The 23,498-nt window shown below is 48.4% G+C and overlaps 1 protein-coding gene and 1 long non-coding RNA gene across 2 annotated transcripts in view; one reads left to right on the forward strand and one right to left on the reverse strand.

The window, feature by feature from the left end:
• LOC144888724 (uncharacterized) overlaps positions 1–23,498 on the reverse strand; it is a 338,047-nt gene that overhangs the window by 291,374 nt on the left and 23,175 nt on the right. The window lies entirely within an intron of this gene.
• Positions 1–23,498, forward strand: part of LOC137439142 (uncharacterized) — a 78,248-nt gene that overhangs the window by 16,450 nt on the left and 38,300 nt on the right. The window contains exons 3-4 of the mRNA XM_068134864.2: positions 20,396–20,486; positions 20,591–20,702. Coding sequence (XP_067990965.2) covers positions 20,396–20,486; positions 20,591–20,702 — 203 coding nt within the window. The remainder of the gene's footprint in view (positions 1–20,395; positions 20,487–20,590; positions 20,703–23,498) is intronic.

Genomic DNA, 23,498 nt, shown 5'->3' on the forward strand with positions numbered 1-23,498 from the left:
AGGCCGGCTTCTGAAGGTGGTCTGTATAGGGGGCAGGTGGTAATTATGCGTTCGGCAGTCTGCTCGGGCTCGCCCTACTCCCACGCGGCGCTGTCTGCCAGGCCCCACATCTTCAGCGATGATTTGAAGCGGCCGACCCCCGTACGTAGACGGTTCAGCAAGGTCCATTGCAGGCGTGGTAGATCTTCTCCTACGACGCCACCTCCTGGGTCCCAGATGTAGCGGTGGATGCGGGTGGGCCTGGCCGTTTCCAACACCTGCTTCCAAGATGACGCCAGCTATACGTTCTAGACAGGTCCTCAGGAATAGAACTGAGCATCTCTTGTGCCACCTTGTTGTAGGGATGGTGGGACTTGAGTCTGCTTGGAGGCGCCACTATCGTTGTGCTGTTTTGCAGGATGAGCCAGTCGTGTTTCTGGGCATTCCTTGCCAGGGCGAGGGTAGCAGCCTCCCGTCGCACAGTGGGCTGAGAGGGTGAAATATTGGAAATATCTCAATATCTTGGGTTAAAATAATCCCCTGATAGTGGTTGAGGGCTCGTTAGAAGCGTATTACTAAGCTTATTACAACGAGAAAAAATTTGTTTTTAAATTTTGATTTTGAGGGGTCTGGGCCCAAATTACCATATTTGGGCATTTCGGGCTCAAAACACATTTTCGGGTATATCTTGGCTTAAAAGAATCCCCTGATAGTGGTTGAGGGCTCGTTAGAAGCGTATTACTAAGCTTATTACAATGAGAAAAAATTTGTTTTTAAATTTTGATTTTTGAGGGGTCTGGGCCCAAATTACCATATTTGGGCATTTCGGGCTCAAAACACATTTTCGGGTATATCTTGGCTTAAAAGAATCCCCTGATAGTGGTTGAGGGCTCGTTAGAAGCGTATTACTAAGCTTATTACAACGAGAAAAAATTTGTTTTTAAATTTTGATTTTTGAGGGGTCTGGGCCCAAATTACCATATTTGGGCATTTCGGGCTCAAAACACATTTTCGGGTATATCTTGGCTTAAAAGAATCCCCTGATAGTGGTTGAGGGCTCGTTAGAAGCGTATTACTAAGCTTATTACAATGGGAAAAAATGTGTTTTTAAATTTTGATTTTTGAGGGGTCTGGGCCCAAATTACCATATTTGGGCATTTTGGGCTCAAAACACATTTTTGGGTATATCTTGGCTTAAAAGAATCCCCTGATAGTGGTTGTTGAGGGCTCGTTAGAAGCGTAGAACCCTAGAACCCTAGAACCCTAGAACTTGATTCAAACTCAAATTATTCAAGAAAATGTTAAAATGGAAATAGACGCCCCGGAAACGGCTTGCAATAGATTTTCGAAAATTGACTTTTGTGTGAAATTCATTTTTTCTAATTGCCACAAGTCAGATTTCACAATATATGCATTTTCTAAGGCACTGAGACCTATATTTTCAGAAAATATACACTGGAGTAAATCTGGCTTGTGGCATTTTGAAATTTTTACAGATATGCGGCAAATTTTGGGTGGAAAAAACCGATTTTATGGGTAAATAATCAAAAATCGGCAAAATATTTGACCGAAAACCTCAAATTTTTGGCACTTGAAGGCTGTACAGCCTAATATTTGATTAGATTCAGTGAACTTGGTACATTTATGGTTTAGTATGAAAGAATTAGGTTTAATGGGCATAATTTTGTCATTTTCTTAGCCTTTGACAGATTTATTGGCAAAATACAGTTTCCGCGAAACCATTGAGCTAAGGTTATCGTGAAATTGAAATATTGCCGATCTTCTAACGTTCACCATTTTTCTTGGAGTTGAGCTTTTGACTTACTTTTTTTTTTGTTAAACTGGATTTTTTTCCTAGTTTCTGAAGCACTCAGAGCCATTGATGCCTGATAAGAGTCCATTTTTGGTAATTTCCAGGCTCCAGCCCACTGTGCGTCGGAGGCCGGCCGGGGCGATTCCAGCTAGGACTGGCAGGTGGAGTGCCGGGGTGGGCTTCAAGCAACCAGCTACAATGCGGAGGGCGTTGTTAATGGCAACATCAACCTTTCTCATGTGTGGGCTTCTGCTCCAGGCTGGGGCGCAGTATCCGGCTCCAGAGAAGACCAGGGCTTGCGTGGATATTCGTAGGGTCTTGGCGGAGACGTACCAGCGAGACGGATAAGCGAGACCCTTGATGTCACCTTGGCCTTAACTTCTTCCAGGTGTTGCTTGAAGGACAGTATCCGATCTAGGCGTACACCGAGGTACTTTGGGGCTTGCTGGAACTTCAGGCGTTTGTTGTCAACGAACACGTCCAGTTCCCTTTTTGCTTCTCTGTTGTTAAGATGGTATGCCGCTGACACTGTCTTACCAATACTGAGCTGCAAACGCCACATCCGGAGATAGGCTACCAAGGTGCCCATGTCTTGGTTGATACCGTTTTCCATCGCCTTCCATGTTGGTCGTCGCAGCATGATGGCCAGGTCGTCCGCGTAACCGTACTTTCTGGATGTTGTATCCGGCAGGTCGTAGGTGTAGATGTTAAACAGCATCGGCGAGAGAACAGAACCCTGCGGGACACCATTCCTCAGTCTTCTGAGCCTGCTGCGCTGGCCGTCGCTGGTCTATAGGACAAAGCTGCGGTTTGACAGCATCTCCATGATGAAGTTCACCATATGCCGGTCCGGGATTGTCCTCAGCAACTTCAGGTGGAGTCCACGGTGCCAAACGGTGTCGTATGCAGCTGTCAGGTCCAGGAACACTACGCCAGCTTTCTCATTGTCCTGGAAGCTGTCTTCGATATCTTGTGTGAGTAATGTTACCTGGTCCACAGTTGACCTGCCATGACGGAAACCGGCTTGTTCCCGCGGGAGCTGTGGGTCCACCACTGGGTCGATGCGGCTGTGGATCATCCTCTCCAGAATCTTAAATGGGACGCAGAGCAACGAGATTGGTCTGTAGGACTTGGGATCTTCCGCAGGTTTGTTCGTCTTCGGCAGGGCTATGGCGGAAGCACGGTGCCAGGTCTTCGGGAGCCTGGACCTCCGGAGGCACGACGAGAAGAACGAACACAGCCAACCAGATGTTGTTGTGCTCTGGTGGATGACGAACTCCGGATGGATGTTGTCACGGCCTGGTGACTTACCCGGCTTGAGTTTGCTCATGGCCGTACTGAGTTCGGCTGCTGTGAAGTCTCCAGAGAGATTGGCATCGGCGCTGGCTGCCCTGGAGAGAGAAGACACCTCACGCAATGTCAGGCGGGCAAAGTTTTTGTCTGCATCCGGGAAGCGACCGTTTTTCAGGAGCTGGGACGCAATGGCGTCTGCTGTCACCGGGCACCTGAATGGCATTGTATTTTTGCCTGTCAGCCGGTTGATGGTCTGCCACGCCTTGCGACTAGAGTGGGTAAAATCGATCGACTTAACTATTTCAGTCCATCTGGTCCTGCGGGTGGCGTCCAGCTTCTGGAGTAGTGCTGTTGCAGTCGCGTCCACTTCTTCCCTGGAGCTAGCCTGCTGATGGGCGCGCAGGAGATGGCTGCACTCCTCGTCCCAACCCGGGATGTAGCTGTTGTTAAAGCCACGCGGGATGTTTTTCTTTGCTGCACCTAGGAGAACCTTACAATAGGCTGCGTATGCGGCGTCCACATCAGCAGCGTCTGGGTTCAGGAGACCGGCTGTTCTTCTTTCCGTCTCTGCAGCAAACGACTGCCAGTTAGCCTTCCGGAAGTTCCATCTCTTGACAGGTCTGCCCGCTACCGGCTGCACCAGTGATGGCATGTGGTGTGAGCGGGGGAACCCGTCAATGACGCGTCTCTCAGGCTTCGGGTCGTTGGTGCGGCATACGGCGAAGGCCAGGTCCGGATTGGTGTAGGTGTTCCAGCGCACAGAGAAGAAGCTTGGAGGCTCTTTTGGGTCGAACAGCAGCAGTGCATCGGTGTTGGAGGCCCAGTCGCTCAGCATCATTCTGTCTGGTGTTGTGTAGTTGTAACCCCAGTCTGTGTGTTGACAGTTGAAGTCACCTGCATAGATGGCGGGTGCAGTTACGGACGGGAGTGATGACGCCATCAGCGCTGATGGAGGAGGCTTATATACGTTGACGACCGATGTTTCCTGGATTTTGGTAACCAGCCACTCGATGTTGGAGCCTGGTGGAGATTGGCTAATGGCTGTCCAGCTTAGTTTAGTCCTGACGAAGGTTGCCATTCCGTGCTGTTTACTGTGGATGGACCCAGCGAGAAGGAACCCAGGCAGCTTGAGGTTGTCGTCAGCTGCACAGTGTGTTTCTTGTAGGAGAACGACTGCTGCCTTGTTGAAGTCGGCGAGGTGTCGTATGACTTCGAGCTTGGCGGTGGTGAGGCCCTCGACATTGAGTTGGAGCACTGACAGGCCTTGGTTTTCGACGGTCGGAATGGCTGCCTGTCCTGAAAAGGACGTTCTGTGCCTTGGTCTTGGTCTTGACCTTGGCTTGTACCTTGGCCTGCCAGCTCGATGATTGTGTGGCGACATTAGTTTCACAATTCTTGTTAATTCTAGGGAAGGCTGTCGTCTTCTTCCCCAAAATCTGCGCCTGATCGAGTCCTGATCGATCGAGTCCGAATAAAGTCCCGATCGAGTTTAACGCCCCGTGTACCATCCAGGTCCATCGGTCCAGTCCTAGCCCGTGGGTCTTAAGGCCCAGAGTAATGGCCTTCCATATAATGCCATTAAATCTTTCCACCTGACTGTTCGCCTGTGGCCTGTACGGAGTAGTATAGCTCAAAGCGATATTTCGCTGGAGCAAAAAGGTTCTCACATCTTGGGACAGAAACACAGCACCTCGATCGGTGTGTACATAGGCCGGATTCCCGAACATGGAAAACAAAATCTGCAGACACCGGATTACCGTCCCAGCGGACATATCGCTGCACAGGAAAGCAAAAGGGAATCTGGAGAACTCGTCAACTATCGTGAGAAGGTAGCGAGAGCTACCCGAAGCCGGTAGGCTTGGACTAGCAGGTAGACTCGAAGCCGGTAGGGGCCCTTTGAAGTCCATAGCAAATCTCTCCCACGGCCGAGTAGCCCGGATCAGTGTACCCATCTGTCGTTTGTAGAAACAAGGTTTGAGTTCAGCACAAACGGAACAAGTGCGACAAAGCTGACGAATATCCTCAACAGAGTAGGGCAAATTGCGACTGTGCACATAATGAGCTAAACGAGTCACACCGGGATGGCACAACGTTTCATGAAGAACACGCAGATCCTCAAAGGAGGTGAGACTCGCACACACCGCTGGTGGTGATAATGCGTCCGCTGCGAGATTAACCCGCCCCAGGCGATACTTGATGCTGAAGCAATAATTTGCTAATTCTATTCTCCACTGAGTGATTTTCTCATTCTTAATGCACTGGGCATGGCGCGTGTCGTACATGAAAGCGACACTTTGCTGATCAGTATTGACCTCAAAACGTTTGCCAAGCAAATATGGCCTCCAACGCCTAATAGACTCAACTATGGCGTACGCTTCTTTTTCGACAGATGACTGACGTTTCTCTGCGGAGGAGAGAGTCTTTGAAAAGAAGGCCACAGGTTGCCTCCCTTGAGAGAGCGTGGCAGCTATCACGTTGTCCAACGCATCGCTTTCCAAAACAAAGGGCATGTTTTCATCTATGGACTACACAGCGGCGCCAGCTATGTCTGACTTCAGTCCATGGAAAGCGACCTTGGCGGCATGACACATGGGGAACACTTTGCAATACACAAGGGGATGGAGCTTTTCAGAAAAATTTTGGACCCACTTAGATTAATGTACAAATAGCCCGAGGACACGCTTCAAGGAAGCACGATCATGTGGCGGGGCCATGTCGAGCAACAGTCGCAGTCGCTCTTTGTCTGGGGTGATAGTGCCCTGGGTCACGGTGTACCCCAGGAGATCTATCGTTCGAACCGAATAGTGACAGTTAGCCTCGTTCAGATTCAGCCGGTACTTGCGCGCAACCTTGAGGAAGTGCTGCAGATTAGCATCATGATGAGCTTGATTGTACCCACAAACCGTTAGGTTGTCCAGGTAAACAAAGTATCTGTTAAGTGTTCCTTAGCAATTATGTCATCTATGGACCTTTGGAAGCATGAAACCCCAAAGGTGACTCCGAAAGGCAAACGAGTGAAGTGGTACAACCTCTGTCCGTATTCAAACCCGGTGTAGATGCAATCGGCCCCCGCAATCGGGAATTTGATGATGCGTGCTTCGGAGATCTAAAGTGCTGTATACCGAGTAATGTGCCACCTGTCGGACCAGGGCATCCAATCCCGGGAGTGGGTAGGCGTCCAATTCCGTAAACCGATTAATCGTCTGCGAGTAGTCGATTACCATGCGTTTGCGATTATTTTCGGTCTGGACTACCAAAACTTGAGCTCTCCAAGGTGATCGACTAGGTTCGATTATGCCCTCCTTTAGAAGTCGACTGGTTACCCTCAGCAATAAATTGCGTGTCTGCCCGTGAGTATTGCTGTGATTTAACGGCGACCGGGGTGCAGTCAGGAGTCAAATTGGGAAACAGCGACAGGGGTTCTATTTCCATCCCGGCCAGAGCGCATACAGAAAGAGTATTATCACCACCAAATTCCATTTCTAACCGACCATGACGACGAAGAAAATCATGACCTAACAAAACCTCTTCACATAATGTCGGTAAGACCTTTAAATGAACATCCGGAAACATCTGGCCATTGAACACTAGCTTCAGCCGACATTCTCCTTTAGTCTGCATCCAAAGGGCTTGGGAAGCCATGAAAATACGGCGCGATGTCCCGAGAATCGGCCAGCCATGCTTCTGGACGAGTCGCATGTCAACATAGCTATCAGTTGAGCCCGTGTCGATCAAGGCGTTTACCATCTGTCCCTCAATCATAACAGGAACAACAGCGCTGGACAGTCCGGGCGGCCCGGTAGTTGTCGAGACATCCAGAGGTGGCGATCGAGCCACGCGCATGGCCCCGACACCGGCTAGCGTCGAGCGTGGAGCCGCTCGAGCCCCGCGCGGTGAGAGGATCCCAGTCAAGGTCGCGCGGGGAGATGATCCCAGTCAACGCCGCATGGGGTGCCGATTGTGCCTCGGGCTGTGAGAGGATCACGGACAGTGTCGAGCGAGTTCGCCAGCCTCGTGACGAGCGGCATACCTTTGCAAAATGGCCTCTCCGTGAGCAAGAGTAACACATCGCTTCTCGCGCCGGGCAGACTGACCTCAAATGATTCCGGTTTCCGCAGAAAAAGCACTTAGCGTTACTCCCGGCAGATGGGGCCGCGGCAGCTGCGGCTGTCACGCTCATGCCTGAAGCCTCAAAAGCGTCCGTTGTCCCCGATTCCAGCGGAGGTTCAGCATCCGTTCGGTCCGCAATAGTAGCATTCTCCGGTCGTTTCTCACCGGTTAAACCTGCAGTGACGTATGGGCGATCGTACGCTTCCAATTGTGGCTGCGCCTCGTGAAGCACGAGTGCCAATTCATGAGCCTTCTTCAGCGTTAGATCCGAAGGCTCCAGCAATCTTTGACGTATTATCGGCGAGTAAATCCCCGAAACAAAAGAATCACGCATCAGATCATCACACACCTGTTCGTGCGTCCGAGCTTCAGCGGTGCAGTCTTTAGCTAAACGGCGAAGTTCCTGAACGAAGTGGTCGATGGATTCCAAAGGGCCCTGTCACCGTGAAGCGAGCTGATAGCGAGTGTAGAGCACGTTCCGAGTCTTAATGTAGATTTGACGTAGTTCCGCTTCGGCGGCGGCGAACACGTCGCATTGAGAAATGTACTCGTAAACGGAATGGGTCACGTGGGAATTAAGAACAGCTAGCTTGATATCGTCCGTGATATCCGCTTGGGCTCCCAGGTAGCTTGTCAGCAGACTAAACCAGTGTTTGAGCTGGGCAGACGCGTCCGGTGCCTGAGGGTCTCCGCCGAAGATCGGTACTTGTATCAACTTATGAGTCATGACGATCTCGATCAAGACAAGAGATGGATTCAGATTAATTGTTGTAAAAATCAGAGATACAACATTGTCTCAGATCATGAGTTTAATCTGAATAGATCCCTATCAATACCTGTAAAGAGAATCAGCGAATATCATATCAGTACTCGGCATTCATCTGAATCAGTATGGGTTAACAATCGAGCACAGGCAAGCAAGCCTTGAACAAAGTGGTTGTACGTACCATCTAATTATGCACCTACGTAACACACAAGAAATTTCACAGGAATGATCGCTGCGCTGAATGTCTGAGATCTTTATAACTGCCGCGCAGTGGACAGAAGTCGCATTACACCTGGGTTCAGACTTGGACACAATTTCACGACAACCCCCATTAATCCACCCCAAACCCACCTCCTTCAAATTCTCTGTTTTCTTTCCTGAAAGTCCCTATGGTGTTCATCTTGTTTATCCCTTGTACCGCTCCCAGCCCTATCACCTCCACAGATCTCCTGATGTCCCTGTTCCCTGTTGTTGTTGTGCTTCCCTCTATTGTCCCCTCTTGTCTGCTACTTCCTTTGTTACATGTTCCATGTGTTAGCTCCTATATGAACCTCGACTTAATCTAAAAAAGATCAAAAGCCTAACAGTGGCATAGCCGGGCTTGTTTGATACATTCCTTGAAGAGGATAGTATGACCTGGGTGGAGATGCCAGTGAGCAAATAATGTAAGTATTAAATGTTTTTGAAGTAATCGAAGTCTCTAAGCTGTATGTCCCCATGGAAACGAAGATATTGCATTGAGACACTGGTTTATTCTATATGTTGGTCAGTTAGTCAACATTATCAAAGTGACCTCAGCACCATCCCGACACACACCACTGTGTGTGTTAAGGAATGAGGTGTTTTACAGCGGCCAGAGTGCAAATCCTGCCACCAACCTCCTTGAGAGAGGACTCAGTGAGTTGGTACTCATTTTGCTGACCTCAGGATGACGGGCTGAGTCAACCCCACCTGGTGTTAATTCAACAGCTGACTGGGATTCACACTCGGGTCCCTGGGATCCCAAGCCATCCACCCTAACCGTTAAGCTAACACCAGGCTTAGGGTGGTTGGAGGCAGTCATAAGAAATGCTTCAACGTTTGAAGAGCCCTTTATCAAAGTTTTACTGATATATGATCTAGGGGGAGGGGGGAAGCATGCAACCCTCCCCCCCACCCCCCCTTCAATCAATCAATCAAAATGGTTTATTGAAGGCATGAAAGCAATGGCTGAATTACACATGCATACATATTCATAATTTGCAATAAAAGATTGCTTACAAGATAAAAAATATATAAAATTGAAATAGTGAATTTACAAAAAAATGTAAAATTAGAAAACAAATATGGAATGTTTCAAACAGAATTTTTTTTTTTAACATCTTTTTGTTCTGCATTTGTACTGAGTACTTTTGTGCTTTCCTGAGATTAAAAAAGTGTATATCTCATAGCAGGTAACCACTTTGTATGCAATTGATGGGTTTCAATAGCGAGTGCAAAATCTTTACACAACTTATATCGTCGTTCCTCCAGGGTTTGTAATTTACTTGTTCCCAAAGCAAGATGGTAAGATGTGTAACGTTGTCCTGACATTATTTTGCAGGTTCTTTTTTGAACCTGTTCTAAATTGTTCACCTGTGTTTTATTTAGGGCTGCATTGAAAACAGGTACACAATACTCCAACACGGGTCTCATGTTGCCAATATAAATTGTCACAAAGTCACACATGGGTAAATTACACGTTTTTTTTGTTGTTGTTGTTTGTTTGTTTTTGTACACAGAATTGAGGCTCGTGAAAGAGCTAAAGAGCATTTATCACACAAACAAATCAAACAGACAAACAAAGTACAGTATATAAAAAGGGGAGCTGTGGGGGAGAGAAACAAGATAGGGAGAGAAGAGGAAGCACACAAACACAACATTTGAGAGCAGGGACATCGGGAGATCTGTGGGAGGGAGAGGGCTTGGGGGGAGGAGGCGTGGGAAGGGGAGGGGGGTGGGAGAAGTATAAATCACAAGGACAATAAAACACAAGGACACTGCAAGGACTTCGAGGAAAGAAGTTGGTATTTCAAAAAAGTGGATTTGGGGTGAAATTAGCGGGGGTAGAAAAGATCGAGGTTTTGGATGGGGGAAGATAAGACATGGTGGTGAACAGCTGTTTTAAAGACCTGGAGGGAGGAGTGGGATTGAAGAATGTGAGGGAGCTTGTTCCAGAGGCGGGAGAAAAGAGGAATGAAGGAGTGAAGGTGAGCAGAGAGTCGTGATTTTGGCAGTTTAACCATAAGAGGGTTGCAGGCAGATCTTGTGCGACCTGTAGGAATATTTGGGGGACAGAGCCCAGAGAGAGCTGGAGGAGCAAGGCCGGAGAGGAGTCGGAAGAAGACGGAAAGACCACCAACCTGCCTGCGGTGAGTAAGTGAAAGGCCTTCGGAGTTGGCTTCATCGCGGGAGATTCCAATGATTCTGAAAGCTTTGGTTTCAACAGTGTGAAGATGAGCTAGGTGTGAGGCAGGAGCACCAGCCCAGAGAGGAGAGCAGTATTCCGTTGAGCTGCGGATGAAAGCCTTGTATGTGGTGAGGAGCTCAGGTGTGCCAAGGAAGGACTTCGCATGACGGAGGATGCCCAGTCGGCGACTGGCTTTGGAGGCCAGATTTGAAATGTGGTTTTCCCAGGAAAGATCATGGCAAATAGTGAGACCCAAAAGCTTGAGTGACAGAACTTCTTGGAGAGGATTATTCAGAAAGTGAATGGGAGGGTTGTCCAATCGGTCCAATCGGTCTTTTCGGAGAGACATCGTAAGAGTGTGAGATTTGTCAGGATTGAAAGACATGTTCCACTTGTTTGACCAGTCTGTGATTTTGTCCAGGTCTGCAGAGAGTGAGGAGGCTGCAGACTGCCGATCTGAGGGATGAGGAATGGAGCGGCAGAGAGTGGAGTCATCAGCAAAGAGATAGAGAGGATTTTCGAGAGAGTCAGAGAGATCATTGATGAAGACCAGAAAAAGCACAGGGCCCAGAGCACTGCCTTGGGGAACTCCAGCCAGAACAGGAAGAGGAGATGAGAGAAACCCATTCAGGGCCACACGTTGACTACGACTAAAGAGGAAATCCGCCAGCCATGCGTGGAGATTTCCATGGATACCAAAGGAGGAGAGTTTGGTGAGCAGAGCGGGGTGCCAGACCGTATCGAAGGCACGTGATATGTCAAGGGAGACGGCTCTAATTTCCTGTTTGGCATTGAGGACCTCCATCCATTGTTGAGACAGCAGATGCAGCATGTCCAGAGTAGAGTGACCTGGTCTGAAGCCAAATTGATGATCAGAGATCAAGCCATTGGAGAAGAGGAAAGATTTCATATCCAAAGCAATGATGGATTCCATGACTTTGCTGATAGTTGGGAGAAGTTTGTGTAGTTGCAAGGATCTGTTTTTGCACATTTTTTGTGTAAAGCGGTGATGTTGGCTGATTTACAAGCAGATGGCAGATGACCTTGAGCAAAAGAGAGGGTGAAGAGAACAGAGAGAGGGTGAGTAGAGCAGAAGAACAGGATTTTAGGACCCGTGGGCTTATGCCGTAAGGTCCAGTTGCAGAATCAGAGTCGAGGGTTGACAGAAACTTTTCCACCTTGTCAGGCGGAAAGGACACAGAGTCCAGGAGCAGCTGGGTACGCCTGGGTACGGTGGGTACAGAGAGGGATGTGTTTGTGACACAAGATTTCGAGGCAAACACAGAGTTGAGGCATTCAGCTTTTTCACGTGCGGAGTCAGCTGTGTAGCCGTTTGAGGTAAGGGAGGGGGTGGAGGGGGAACAAACACCAGAAACAGATTTCACCAGACGCCACCAGGATTTGGAAGAGGGAGACAGATTTGAGAGTTCGGTCTTGAGAACGGAGAGATAATGTTTCCTGGCTCTCCTGAGGGTCGACACACACTTGTTTCGGGCTTTGTGAAAGGAAATGAGATTTCCTTCCATTGGATTTGTTTTCCAGGAGGCGAAGGCAAGTTGTTTCTGGGCAACTGCCTCACCATAAGATTCCGTGTACCATAGACAGGAGGTAGGGTATGATCACTGAAGACGAGATGGGATAAATCTGTGCATGACAGAGAGCCATTTACTTTGCAAGACTTCCCAGGATGAGTTGATGTCAGAGGCGGTAGAGATGGGAGACCAGTCCAGATGATTTACGGCTGCTTGAAGACCGTGCCAGTTAGCCTGAGTGAAATGCCAGACTCGTCGACGCTGAGGAGGCTCTCTGAGAATGGTCAGAGAGATGTCCACTTTAACAAGCAAATGATCAGATGAGCCGATTGGAGCAGAAGAAGAGCAGCAGACAATTGCAGGGAAGTTAGTCATAACCAAGTCGAGAAGAGAAGATGCTCCGTTGACTGAGATCCGGGTCGGGAAATTGACAGATTGTGTCGGTCCCAGTGAGTCGCAGAAGTCCTTTGCTGAAGAGCCATGGCTGGTGAGAGAGGTACCCACGCCCAGCCAACTAGCATGGTGACAATTGAAATCACCACATATGAGGAAGAGAGAGTTGGGATGAGGAGATAGAAGTTGGTCCATATTTTCAGACAGCGAGATATCAATGGAGTCATCACTGTTTGGTGGACGGTACAACACACATATCAACAAAAGGTTGGAGCGAAGGGGAAGCCGTAGCCAGAGGTATTCCTGGGGGTGAGGTGGAGAGAGGGCAGGGCGAGTCCTCACAGTGCAGGGCGATTGAGGAAGAGAGTTTTTGATAAAGATAGCAACCCCACCTCCAGGACGAGGCTCAGGTCTATCATACCGGAGGTAACCCGGGAGAGATACTAAGGCATCATGAAGGAGGAAAGTTTCTGTTGAGCAGATCAAGTCTGGTTTGTCAGAAGCAACCTGTATGGAGAGATCAGTCAAGTTTGAGCGAAGGCCCCGGATGTGTGAGGTCCATACTGTTAATGAAGAGGAAGGGGGAGCATCGGATACAGAACAGGGGGGAGGGGGGGAAGGGTAGGGTAAGATGTGGAAGAGGAGGAAGAGGTTGGGAGAGCTGTTGACAGTGTGTCAAATTTCAGAATAGTTAGGAGAAAGGGAAGGATGGGGCGGACAAAATGTTTGATGGTGATTGGGTGAGGCACAGTGAGGTGTTATTTGAGGAGGGGGAAGAGCGAGGAAGAAGGTTGGGGGAGATGGAGGTGAGAGTTGGAACGGGGAAGAAGCGGGAAGGACGCTTTGAGGAGGAGGGGTGAGAGGGGGGAAATGGAGAAGAAATGAGGGTGGGGAGATTTGAAGGGGAAGGGGAGGGGCGAGGGGGGAGTTTATGAGGAGAGGGGTTAGGGGGGAGTTTAGGAGGGAAGGGGCAAGGGGGGGGGGGATTTAAAGGGATGGGAGATGGGGAGATTTGAAGGGGAGGGGTGAGGGGGAGTTTTTGAGGGGAGGGGTGAGGGGGGAGTTTTTGAGGGGAGGGGTGAGGGGGAGTCTCTGAGGAGAGGAGTGTGGGGGGGGTTTAGGAGGGAAGGGGCAAGGGGGGAGATTTGGAGGGGAGGGGCAAGGGGGAAGATTTGAAAGGGATGGGTGATGGTGAAGATTTGGAGGGGAGGGGTGAGTTTGGATTTTAGAAAATGTACGATTAATGGGAAACGAACATTTATTGCAAAATGAGTTTCTTGTGACCTTTGAGGCAAAAATACGTTTAAGGATGCTGGAGGAGAGGGGGAGGAGGTGGAGTGCAGGTGAGTTTCGGGAATGCATGAAAGAGGAACTGTAAGAGATGGAATTTTTTTTTGGAATGGATAGATTTGGTGAGCAAGTTGAAAACCCCCTGTTGAAGAAGAAGAAGAAAAAGGTGTTATAATATACGACAGAATGCAGTACTTCAGGGGAAAGTTTAAACATTTTTAAATTGAACAGTGAAAACTATCTGGGGAAATGGGGACACACATTCCACAAACTCGACACGTGGTCGAAGAACGAACGAACGAATAAGAGCAACGAATAAGAGCAACGAATAAGAACACAAATAAGAACAGAGAAGGAAATGTTTTTTTTTGTTTTTTTTTGAGTTGAGATTAAAAAAACAAGGACGTATGGGGTGAAAAGATTGGGGAAAACTGAGAGAACGAAAGTAATTGGAGCACAATCGACCGCTGAGAGAAAAACAAAGCCTCAAGGTAGGACATGGTACGAGGCCTCAAAATACGCGGCACGAAATAACCAACGATTTTTTATGCAGGTATGAAAGATAAACACCGAGAATCCTCCTTGGGACACACTATAAGGTACACACACCGAAAGATAAATACAGTTTCGACAAAAATACAATTGTGAACAATTACTTAACTTCGAAACGAGAACGTGTACAGCTTCGAAAAATTGTGCCGTCGCCGCCAAGATCTCGCGAGATCTCCAATCTCTCGCGAGTTTTAGGCCCCAGTCACACCGGGCCTGCGACCAGGTTACGACCTAGCTGCGACCGAAAAATGTTGGAATCGTGGGCGAATCGCAGAAAGAGCGCGCGACTGGTCGCAGAGGTCGTGCGTGATCGCCAGAGCAAAATCAGTTGCAGCAAGGTCGATGGTCATGTTCAAAACTTTTGTCCTGCGATTCCAAATCATAAGAGGTCGCAGACAGGTCTTCCATGGTCGTACCACCAGTCGCGCATGGACGCACCACCAGTCGTGCATGATCGCGGGTCAAGTAGTCGCACGATTGGTCGTGCTACTGGTCCTGCCACCTGACGATTGGTGGTGCCACCTGGTGTACGCCCTCACGATCGGTAGTGCAACCAGTCACGACCTGTCCCGACTGGTTGCACGACCTTACGATTGGTGGTACCACCAGTCTTTAGCTCGCAGTCTTCAGCTCGCCAAGGCTGTGCGCGTTTACCTCAAGCACTACTACAACAACGTCGGCAGTGTCCCATGGCAAGATAACATGATCAAGGAACTGTTGTGTGAATGTTGGAATTTTGATATTCTTTTTGAGATGTGTATCATATACTAGCAGAAGTACCCGGCATTGCAGGGGAGGGGAGGGGAGGGGAGGGGAGGAGAGAAGGGGGGGAGGGGAGGAGAGAGGGGGGGGGGAGGGGAGGATAGAGGGGGGGGGGAGGGGAGAAGAGGGGGGGGAAGTACCCGGCATTCCGTGTATAAACGTGAGGGAGAAGAGGGGGGAGGGGGAAGGGGAGGAGAGGGGGGGAGGGAGAGGGGGGGAGGGGGAGGGGAAGGGGGAGGATGGGAGGGGGGAGGGGGAAAATGGAGGGGGAGGGGGAAGGGGAAAGGGGAGGGGGAAAAGGGAGGGGGAGGGGTAGGGTGGAGGAGGAAGGGTGAAGGGGGAGGGAAGGGGAGGGCCAGTCAACAATGACGTTGCAGTTCTCATGGTCGGAGAGCAGCACAACAATCACGACATCGTCCTGAATCTTCGCAACAGCACGAAGCGGATTTTGGAGACTCACCGATCCTGTGACGCCCTCCAGTACCGGCGTTGCCGGGTGGGGGAAGGGAGACCCGTACATTCCCAACCCGTACATTCGCCCTCTTGACTCAAGCTCACTTGGACAAAAGCCTCGCACAAATTACACCGTGAAGGTCCAATGGCCATGTCTATGCCATTGGGAGGGGGAGGGGGAGGGGAAGGGGAGGGGGAGGGGGGGGAGGGGGAAAAGGGAGGGGGGGGAAAAGGGAGGGGGAGGGGGAAAAGGGAGGGGGAGGGGAAAAGTGGAGGGGTAGGGTGGAGGAGGAAGGGAGGGGGGAGGGGGAAGGAGGAGGGAAGGGGAGGGGAGGGCCAGTCAACAATGCCGTTGCAGTTTTCATGGTCGGAGAGCAGCTCAACAATCGCGACATCGTCCTGAATCTTCGCAACAGCACGAAGCGGATTTTGGAGACTCACCGATCCTGTGACGCCCTCCAGTACTGGCGTTGCCGGGTGGGGGAAGGGAGACCCGTACATTCCCAACCCGTACATTCGCCCTCGACTCAAGCTCACTCGGACAAAAGCCTCACACAAATTACACCATGAAGGCCCAATGGCCATGTCTATGCCACAAATCAAGTACGTGAGCGAGTCGGGCGCAGTGAATTAAAAATATATAGAACGCTCATACTCCGTGAAAAGTGAAGTTGCAATATTTTTGAAAAATTTCATTGGTTGCTAGGAGACGGCAGCATGTAAAAACCGTTTGAATATTTGCAATACAGTTTGATCCAGAGGTAAGTGGTATGGTCTTGCTGATTGGTGGACACGGTATGTGTAAGGGAAATTATTTTGGTGTCCTGTATCTGGTCGTGCTAGTTGGTGAACACGGTACATTTAAGGGAAATGATTTTCTGTCATTCTTCTGAGTGGTTGCTTCTCCTTCCCGTATTTTTGTTCATTTTATTGTTTTTTTCCCACTCTCTTGAGTTGTGGGCCTTCCTTGAGTGGTATTACATTTATCATCATCATCATTGGAATGTCTGTTGTAAAGATACGGACATCAAGTCCGTATCTTGACGCAGAGAGCATCAAGCACCATCTTTTTATACCAGGCAATGGTATATGGCAATGGTATATGGTATATTTGCAATGGCAAAGGCAAACGGCAACGCACTAACGCAGACCTCGCTCGGCCCCGCCCACAGCGACCTCTCTTGGCCCCGCCCATAGCTGCCTCGCTCGGCCCCGCCCACAGCGACCTCGCCCGGCCCCGCCCACAGCGACCTCGCTCGGTCCCGCCCACAGTGACCTTGCTCGGTCCCTCCCACAGCGGCATCACTCCGCCCTACACGGCACGATCTATATATTATTCGTACAATGCCGGGTACTTCTGCTCGCTGAAAACAAATCTATGTGAAACATGCTACTATCTATGCTAAATCATGCTAAATCATGCTAAATGCTAATCATGCAGAAGTACCCGGCAAAAACGCAATCGCTTTTCGCTCTGAAATACGTGCGAACGCATAACTGAGTTAATGGCGGCAACGAACATCACGTGATCGCTCTGACCGAATCAGCGCGCTGCTCTGCTACCGGTCAGATTCCGGTCATAATATTCCGCGCTGAGGTAAAAATATGGTAAAAACATATTATGAAATAAATTTTTAGGTCAGCCATGTTCTTCCCAGGCTCAATGGCCATGTCTGTGCCAAATATCAAGTACGTGAGCCTCTCCGTTTCTGAGTCTATCGGTAACATCACACACACACACACACACACACACACACACACACACACACACACACACACACACACACACACACACACACACACACACACACACACACACACTGTTTTAGATATATAGATTATATGCTATGTGTTTGATCTATTTTTGCATATCTATTTTGCAATGAACTTGTACAATAAACATGCTATTTCATGGTATGTCAGGACAAAAAGTAATAATTAGTTGTCTTTGTTGTGTGTGTCTGGTCTGAGTAATAAATGACTGGTTTATATTCCAATGGAAAAAATTATTATTTTAAAAACAAATTAAATCAATACATGTATACACAAACAAAGTTCTTTGTCAAAGTAAAATCTTTAACACAACAAAGTAATGTGCAGAAATAAGCTGCCAGGCCACAGCTCCCTTCTTGGGAGACATAGCGAATTATAGTTTCAGTTGAAAAGTTCGACGAAGTGTACTCCTTGAGAGGTAGGTGACTACTGATGCACAATCGCGAGCCTTTAGGTCTGATCGAGCGACCCATCTCGCGACTGGCTGCGATTGGTCGTGCGAGTGGTCGCAGGTTGCCACGACCGATTGATCGTACGATCGGTCGCTGATCGCCACCACTAGTCGCACGATTACCTATGATTGATCTTGCGATCGATCTTCTCCAATCGTTGGTGATCGCACGACCACGCGTACCACCAATCGTACGATGACCTACCACCAGTCTTAAGAGCAATCGCAGTATGCGATCGCAAATGGAGATCGTAGCAAACATTGCCGATTGGTCGGACCTCGGCCAAATTGCCACCAATCGCACGATCCAGAAAACGTACGATCCAGTGTGACTGAGGCTTAAGATTACATAAAATATTTAATACACGGGATGGGACTTTTCTCACATGCATCATTGATCATTACCAAAAACAAAATTGGACCTAATTTTGTACCCTGTGGTACTCTTGCATGACTATTTTTCATTATTATTATTATTTTTTTGTATACATAATCGAGGCTCGTGAAAGAGCTAAGATTTATCACACAAACAAATCAAACAGACAAACAAACAAAGTATATAAAATGGGGAGTGGTAGACAATATGGGGAGAGAAGGGGAAGCACATAAACACAACATTTGAGAGCAGGGACATCGGGAATGTGTGGGAGGGAGAGGGCTTGGGGGCAGGCGGTGTGGGAAGGGGGGGGGGGTGGGTGGGAGAAGTATAAACACAAGGACACAAAGGACTTCCAGGAAAGAAGTTGGTATTTCAAAAAAGTGGATTTGGGGTGAAATTAGCAGGGGTAGAAAAGATCAAGGTTTTGGATGGGGGAAGATAAGAGATGGTGGTGAACAGCTGTTTTAAAGACTTGGAAGGAGGAGTGGGATTGAAGAGAGTGAGGGAGGTTTGTTCCAGAGGCGGGAGAAAAGAGGAATGAAGGAGTGAAGGTGAGCAGAGAGTCTTGATTTTGGCAATTTAACCATAAGTGGGTTGCAGGCAGATCTTGTGCGACCTGTAGGAATATTTGGGGGACAGAGCCCAGAGAGAGCTGGAGGATCAAGGCCGGAGAGGAGTCGGTAGAAGACAGAAAGACCACCAACCTGCCTGCGGTGAGTAAGTGAAAGGCCCTCGGAGGTAGCTTCATCACCGGAGATTCCAATGATTCTGAAAATCATTTACAAACCATATCTGGTATGGTTCACTTATATTTCATGCACTGCTGACGGAATTCCAAAAAGCTAATAATCCAGGAGATAATATATGGGCGTGCTCATAGGTGAATCCATTTACAAACCAGAACATTGTGATCAATTCGATCGAAGGCTTTTGAAAAATCTGTAAGAACTATGGTGGATATTGATTTTGGATTATCAGCATTTTCATATGGCTAATGAAGTATTCTGATTAGATAATGACAAGTTGTCATAATATCATCACCTTGTCATCATTTCAGTTCCTCCCAAAAATCAAGTGTGATCATTTGCCCCAACCAGGTATATGATGTAATATATGAACGTTCCCTCAAGGTTGGCGAAAGAAACATAACTGGCAAAGCCAAATGGCATCACATTCTACCTTTCAGAAGCGTAATTGTTGGCTATAAACTCACCCAATATGTAGGATAAATATGTGAGGGACATACAGTGCATACAGTGCACTGTTTTGGCTCAATTGGACATGTGGTTGCTGAGAAAAACGAGATTTAGTCCGTACGGACGGACAACCCGAAAACATAATTTCTCCGGCCATCTTTAAGGGCGGAGGCACAAAAAATAAACAACACCGAATTTTGAAGCATATTGGTTAAAATGTATCCAGAATGTAATTGTATCCTTCTGATGTGCTCCAATTGTTCCTCTGGATATTTCAAATCGACCTCAAAATAATAACCAACCTTTGAATCATCCAATTCTTTTTGTGTAGAGATACATACATCTTGTAAAACCTTTTTGTAATCTTTTTCCTTTACCCATCTAAGTTTTCCATAAGGAAGAGCCTGAGACATTGCCCAGCCATACAGGTTGTTCGCATCATAATACATCAAGTAGGAGCTCTCTACCGATGGATCATAATTTGGAATGTACTTGTTATTTGCTTTAGCATATCTCTTTGAACAGACTTGTGAAATTCCTCCTCTCTTTGCCTTTTCAATCATCAAAAGCATATCAAGTCCCTGGTGTTGGGCTAGTGGCTAGGGTGCCGGCTTAGGATCCTAGGATCCTGGGTTCGAATCCCGGTCAATCGCTGAATTAACGCCAGGGGGGGTTGACTCAGCCTGTCATCCTTTCGAGGTCGGCTAATTGAGTACCAGTTCACTGGTAATTCCCTGCTTGTCGTTAAAGGCGGCAAAAAGGGTTGGCGTCAGGAAGGGCATCCGGCCGTAAAACATTGCTTCAAAAAGGGGACCGAAAAACAACAACAACCACGGTTCCCGAAAAAGGCCAACCCCTGCTTGCGGGGAAAAAATGGCCTCTAAAGGTGGTTTTTTGATGTGCTCCAATGGCTTGAGGAACACCATAATTATTACAAGCTCATCCAACAAACGTCCAGAAGTTATTTCTAGGAAAATTGTCTCTGCTCTTCATCCTCCTCAAGGACTTGTCAAACAATCAAGTATGGCTTTTTATCTCTGATGTCTTGTCTGCATGTATAAAAATGATTTGAGATTGTTGTTCAGGGCAAATCCTTATTTTGCCTCAAGGATGCTTTTCTGACGTTGAATAGTTTGGTACTCCAAAAGTTTTGTTTATGCACGTCATTGCCACACGAGTTTGATGACCGTTACTGCACTCCCTGTCCCCCTCCTCCCCTCTGCAGGCCAGATCGGTTTGGGAGAGGAGGATACCGTATGTCTGATGATTTTCGTGGTCAGCCGCATGGGCGAGACAGAGGCTATGGGGGTTATACGGTATGTGCTCCAATTGCACATGAATGTCTCGTAAGGAAAGGGTTAAATTGTTTTTTGGAGCTGTCTGGGGCGAGGATGCACTTTGAGAGAAGTATCATTCCCAGGGTGGTGGAAGGAGATCTTATGATGAGGGTTCCTGGGGAAGGAGGAATTTTGGAGATTCCCGCGGTCCTCCTCCAAGCAAGATGTCGCGTTTGGATGATGATGGCAGAAAAGGTGAGCATCTTGAAATATTTTGTTCCTGCCCGAATGACTTTTTTTTTTTTTTTTTTTTTTTTGTATACAAGATCGAGGCTCGTGAAAGAGCTGACATAAATCACACAAAAAGTCAAACCGACACATAAAACACAAAATAAGGGGAGCGGTAGACAAGATGGGGAGAGAGGGGGAAGGACACAAACGCAACATTTGAGAGCAGGGACATCGAGAGAAATTTGGGAGGGGGAAGGCTTGGGGGGAGTTGGGAGAGGTATAAAACATATGGACACTGCAAGGACCTCCAGAAAAGAAGTTGGAATTTAAAAAAAAGTGTATGGGATGAATTAGCGGGGGTAGAAAAGATCAAGGCTTTGGATGGGGGAAGATCTGTCATATCAACACACATGAAAATAGTCATGATGGTGGTGAACAGCTGTTTTAAAGACCTGGAGGGAGGAGTGGGATTGAAGGGAGTGGGGGAGTTTGTTCCAGGGGCGGGAGAAAAGGGGAATGAAAGAGTGAAGGTGAGCAGAGAGCCTAGATTTTGGCAGTTTAACCATAAGAGGGTTGCTGGCAGATCTTGTGCGACCTGTAGGAATATTTGGCGGACAGACCACAGAGAGAGCTGGGGGAGCAAGGCCGGAGAGGAGTCCGTAGAAGACAGAAAGACCACCAACTTGCCTGCGGTGAGTGAGTGAAAGGCCCTCGGAGTTAGCTTCATCGCAGGAGATTCCAATGATTCTGAAAGCTTTGGTTTCAACAGCGTGAAGCCGAGCTCGGTGTGAGGCAGGAGCACCGGCCCAGAGAGGGGAATAGTATTCCATTGAGCTGCGAATGAAAGCCTTGTATGTGGTGAGGAGCTCAGGTGTGCCAAGGAAGGACTTCGCACGACGGAGGATGCCCAGTCGGCGACTGGCTTTGGAGGCCAGCTTGGAAATGTGGTTTTCCCAAGAAAGATCATGGCAGATCGTGAGACCCAAAAGCTTGAGCGACAGAACTTGGAGAGGATTGTTGAGAAAGTAGATGGGAGGGTTTTCCAGTCGGTCTTTTTGGAGAGACATAGTAAGAGTGTGAGATTTGTCAGGATTGAAAGACATGTTCCACATGTTTGACCAGTCTGTGATTTTGTCCAGGTCTACAGAGAGTGAGGAGGCTGCAGACTGCCAATCTGAGGGATGAGGAATGGAGCGGCAGATAGTGGAGTCATTAGCAAAGAGATCGAGAGGACTTTCCAGAGAGTCGGAGAGATCATTGATGAAGACCAGAAATAGCACAGGGCCCAGAACACTACATGGGGGAACACCAGTCAGAACAGGAAGGGGAGATGAGAGAAATCCATTCAGGGCCACACGTTGCCTACGACCAGAGAGGACGTCCGTAATCCATGAGTGGAGATTTCCATGGATACCAGAGGAGGAGAGTTTGGTGAACAGAGCTGGGTGCCAGACCGTATCGAAGGCACGTGATATGTCAAGGGAGACAGCTCTGATTTCCTGTTTGGCATTGAGGACCTCCATCCATTGTTGAGACAGCAGAAGCAACATGTCCAGAGTAGAATGACCTGGTCTGAATCCAAATTGATGATCAGAGATCAAGCCATTGGAGAAGAGGAAGGATTTGATATCCGAAGCAATGATGGATTCCATGACTTTGCTGATAATTGGGAGCAGGCTGATTGGTCTGTAGTTGCAAGGATCTGTTTATGCACCTTTTTTGTGTAAAATGGTAATGTTTGCTAATTTCCAAGATGCTGGCAGATGACCTTGAGCAAAAGAGAGGGTGAAAAGAACTGAGAGAGGGTGAGATAGAGCGGCAGAGCAGGATTTTAGGACCCATGGGCTGATGCCGTCTGGTCCAGTTGCAGAATCAGAGTCGAGATTTGACAAAAACTTCTCCACCTTGTCAGGAGAGAAGGACACAGAGTTCAGGAGCAGTTGGGTTTGACTGGGAAAGGTGGGAACAGAGAGAGATGGGTTTGGGACACAATATTTTGAGGCAAACACAGAGTTGAGGCATTCGGCTTTGTCACGTGCGGTGTCAACTGTGTAGCCATTTGAGGTAAGGGAGGGGATGGAGGGGGAACAAACACCAGAAACGGATTTGACCAGACGCCACCAGGATTTGGAGGAAGGAGACAGGTTTGAGAGTTCAATCTTGAGTGTGGAGAGATAGTGCTTCCTGGCACACCTGAGGGTAGACACACACTTGTTCCAAGCTTGGTGGAAGGAACTGAGATTGCCTTCAGTTGGATTTGCCTTCCAAGAGGCAAAGGCAAGTTATTTCAAGGCAACTGCCTCACCACAAGATTCAGTGTGCCATGGACGGGAGGAAGGGTAAGGCAACTGAAGACAAGATGGGATAAATCTGTGCATGAGAGAGAGCAGTTTGCTTTGGAAGAATTCCCAGGAAGAATTGATGTCGGAGGCAGAAGAGATGGGAGACCAGTCCAGATGATTGATGGCTGCTTGCTGACCGTGCCAGTCAGCCTGAGTGGAATTCCAGACTCGTCGGCGCTGAGGAGGCTCTCTGAGAGATGTCTACTTTAACAAGCACATGATCAGAAGAACCGATTGGAGCAGAAGAAGAGCAGCAGACGTTTGCAGGGAAGTTTGTCATAACCAAGTCTCGAAGAGAAGATACTCCATTGACTGAGATCCGGGTCGGGAAATTGACAGATTGTGTCAGTCCCAATGAGTTGCAGAGGTCCTTTGCTGAGATGCCATTTCTGGTGAGAGATGAACCCACACCCAGCTGGCATGATGACAGTTGAAGTCGTCACATATGAGGAAGAGAGAGTTTGGATGAGTGCATAGA

Source organism: Myxine glutinosa, chromosome 13 (assembly GCF_964187855.1).
Source record: "Myxine glutinosa chromosome 13, kmMyxGlut1.1, whole genome shotgun sequence".
Lineage (NCBI taxonomy): Eukaryota > Metazoa > Chordata > Myxini > Myxiniformes > Myxinidae > Myxine > Myxine glutinosa.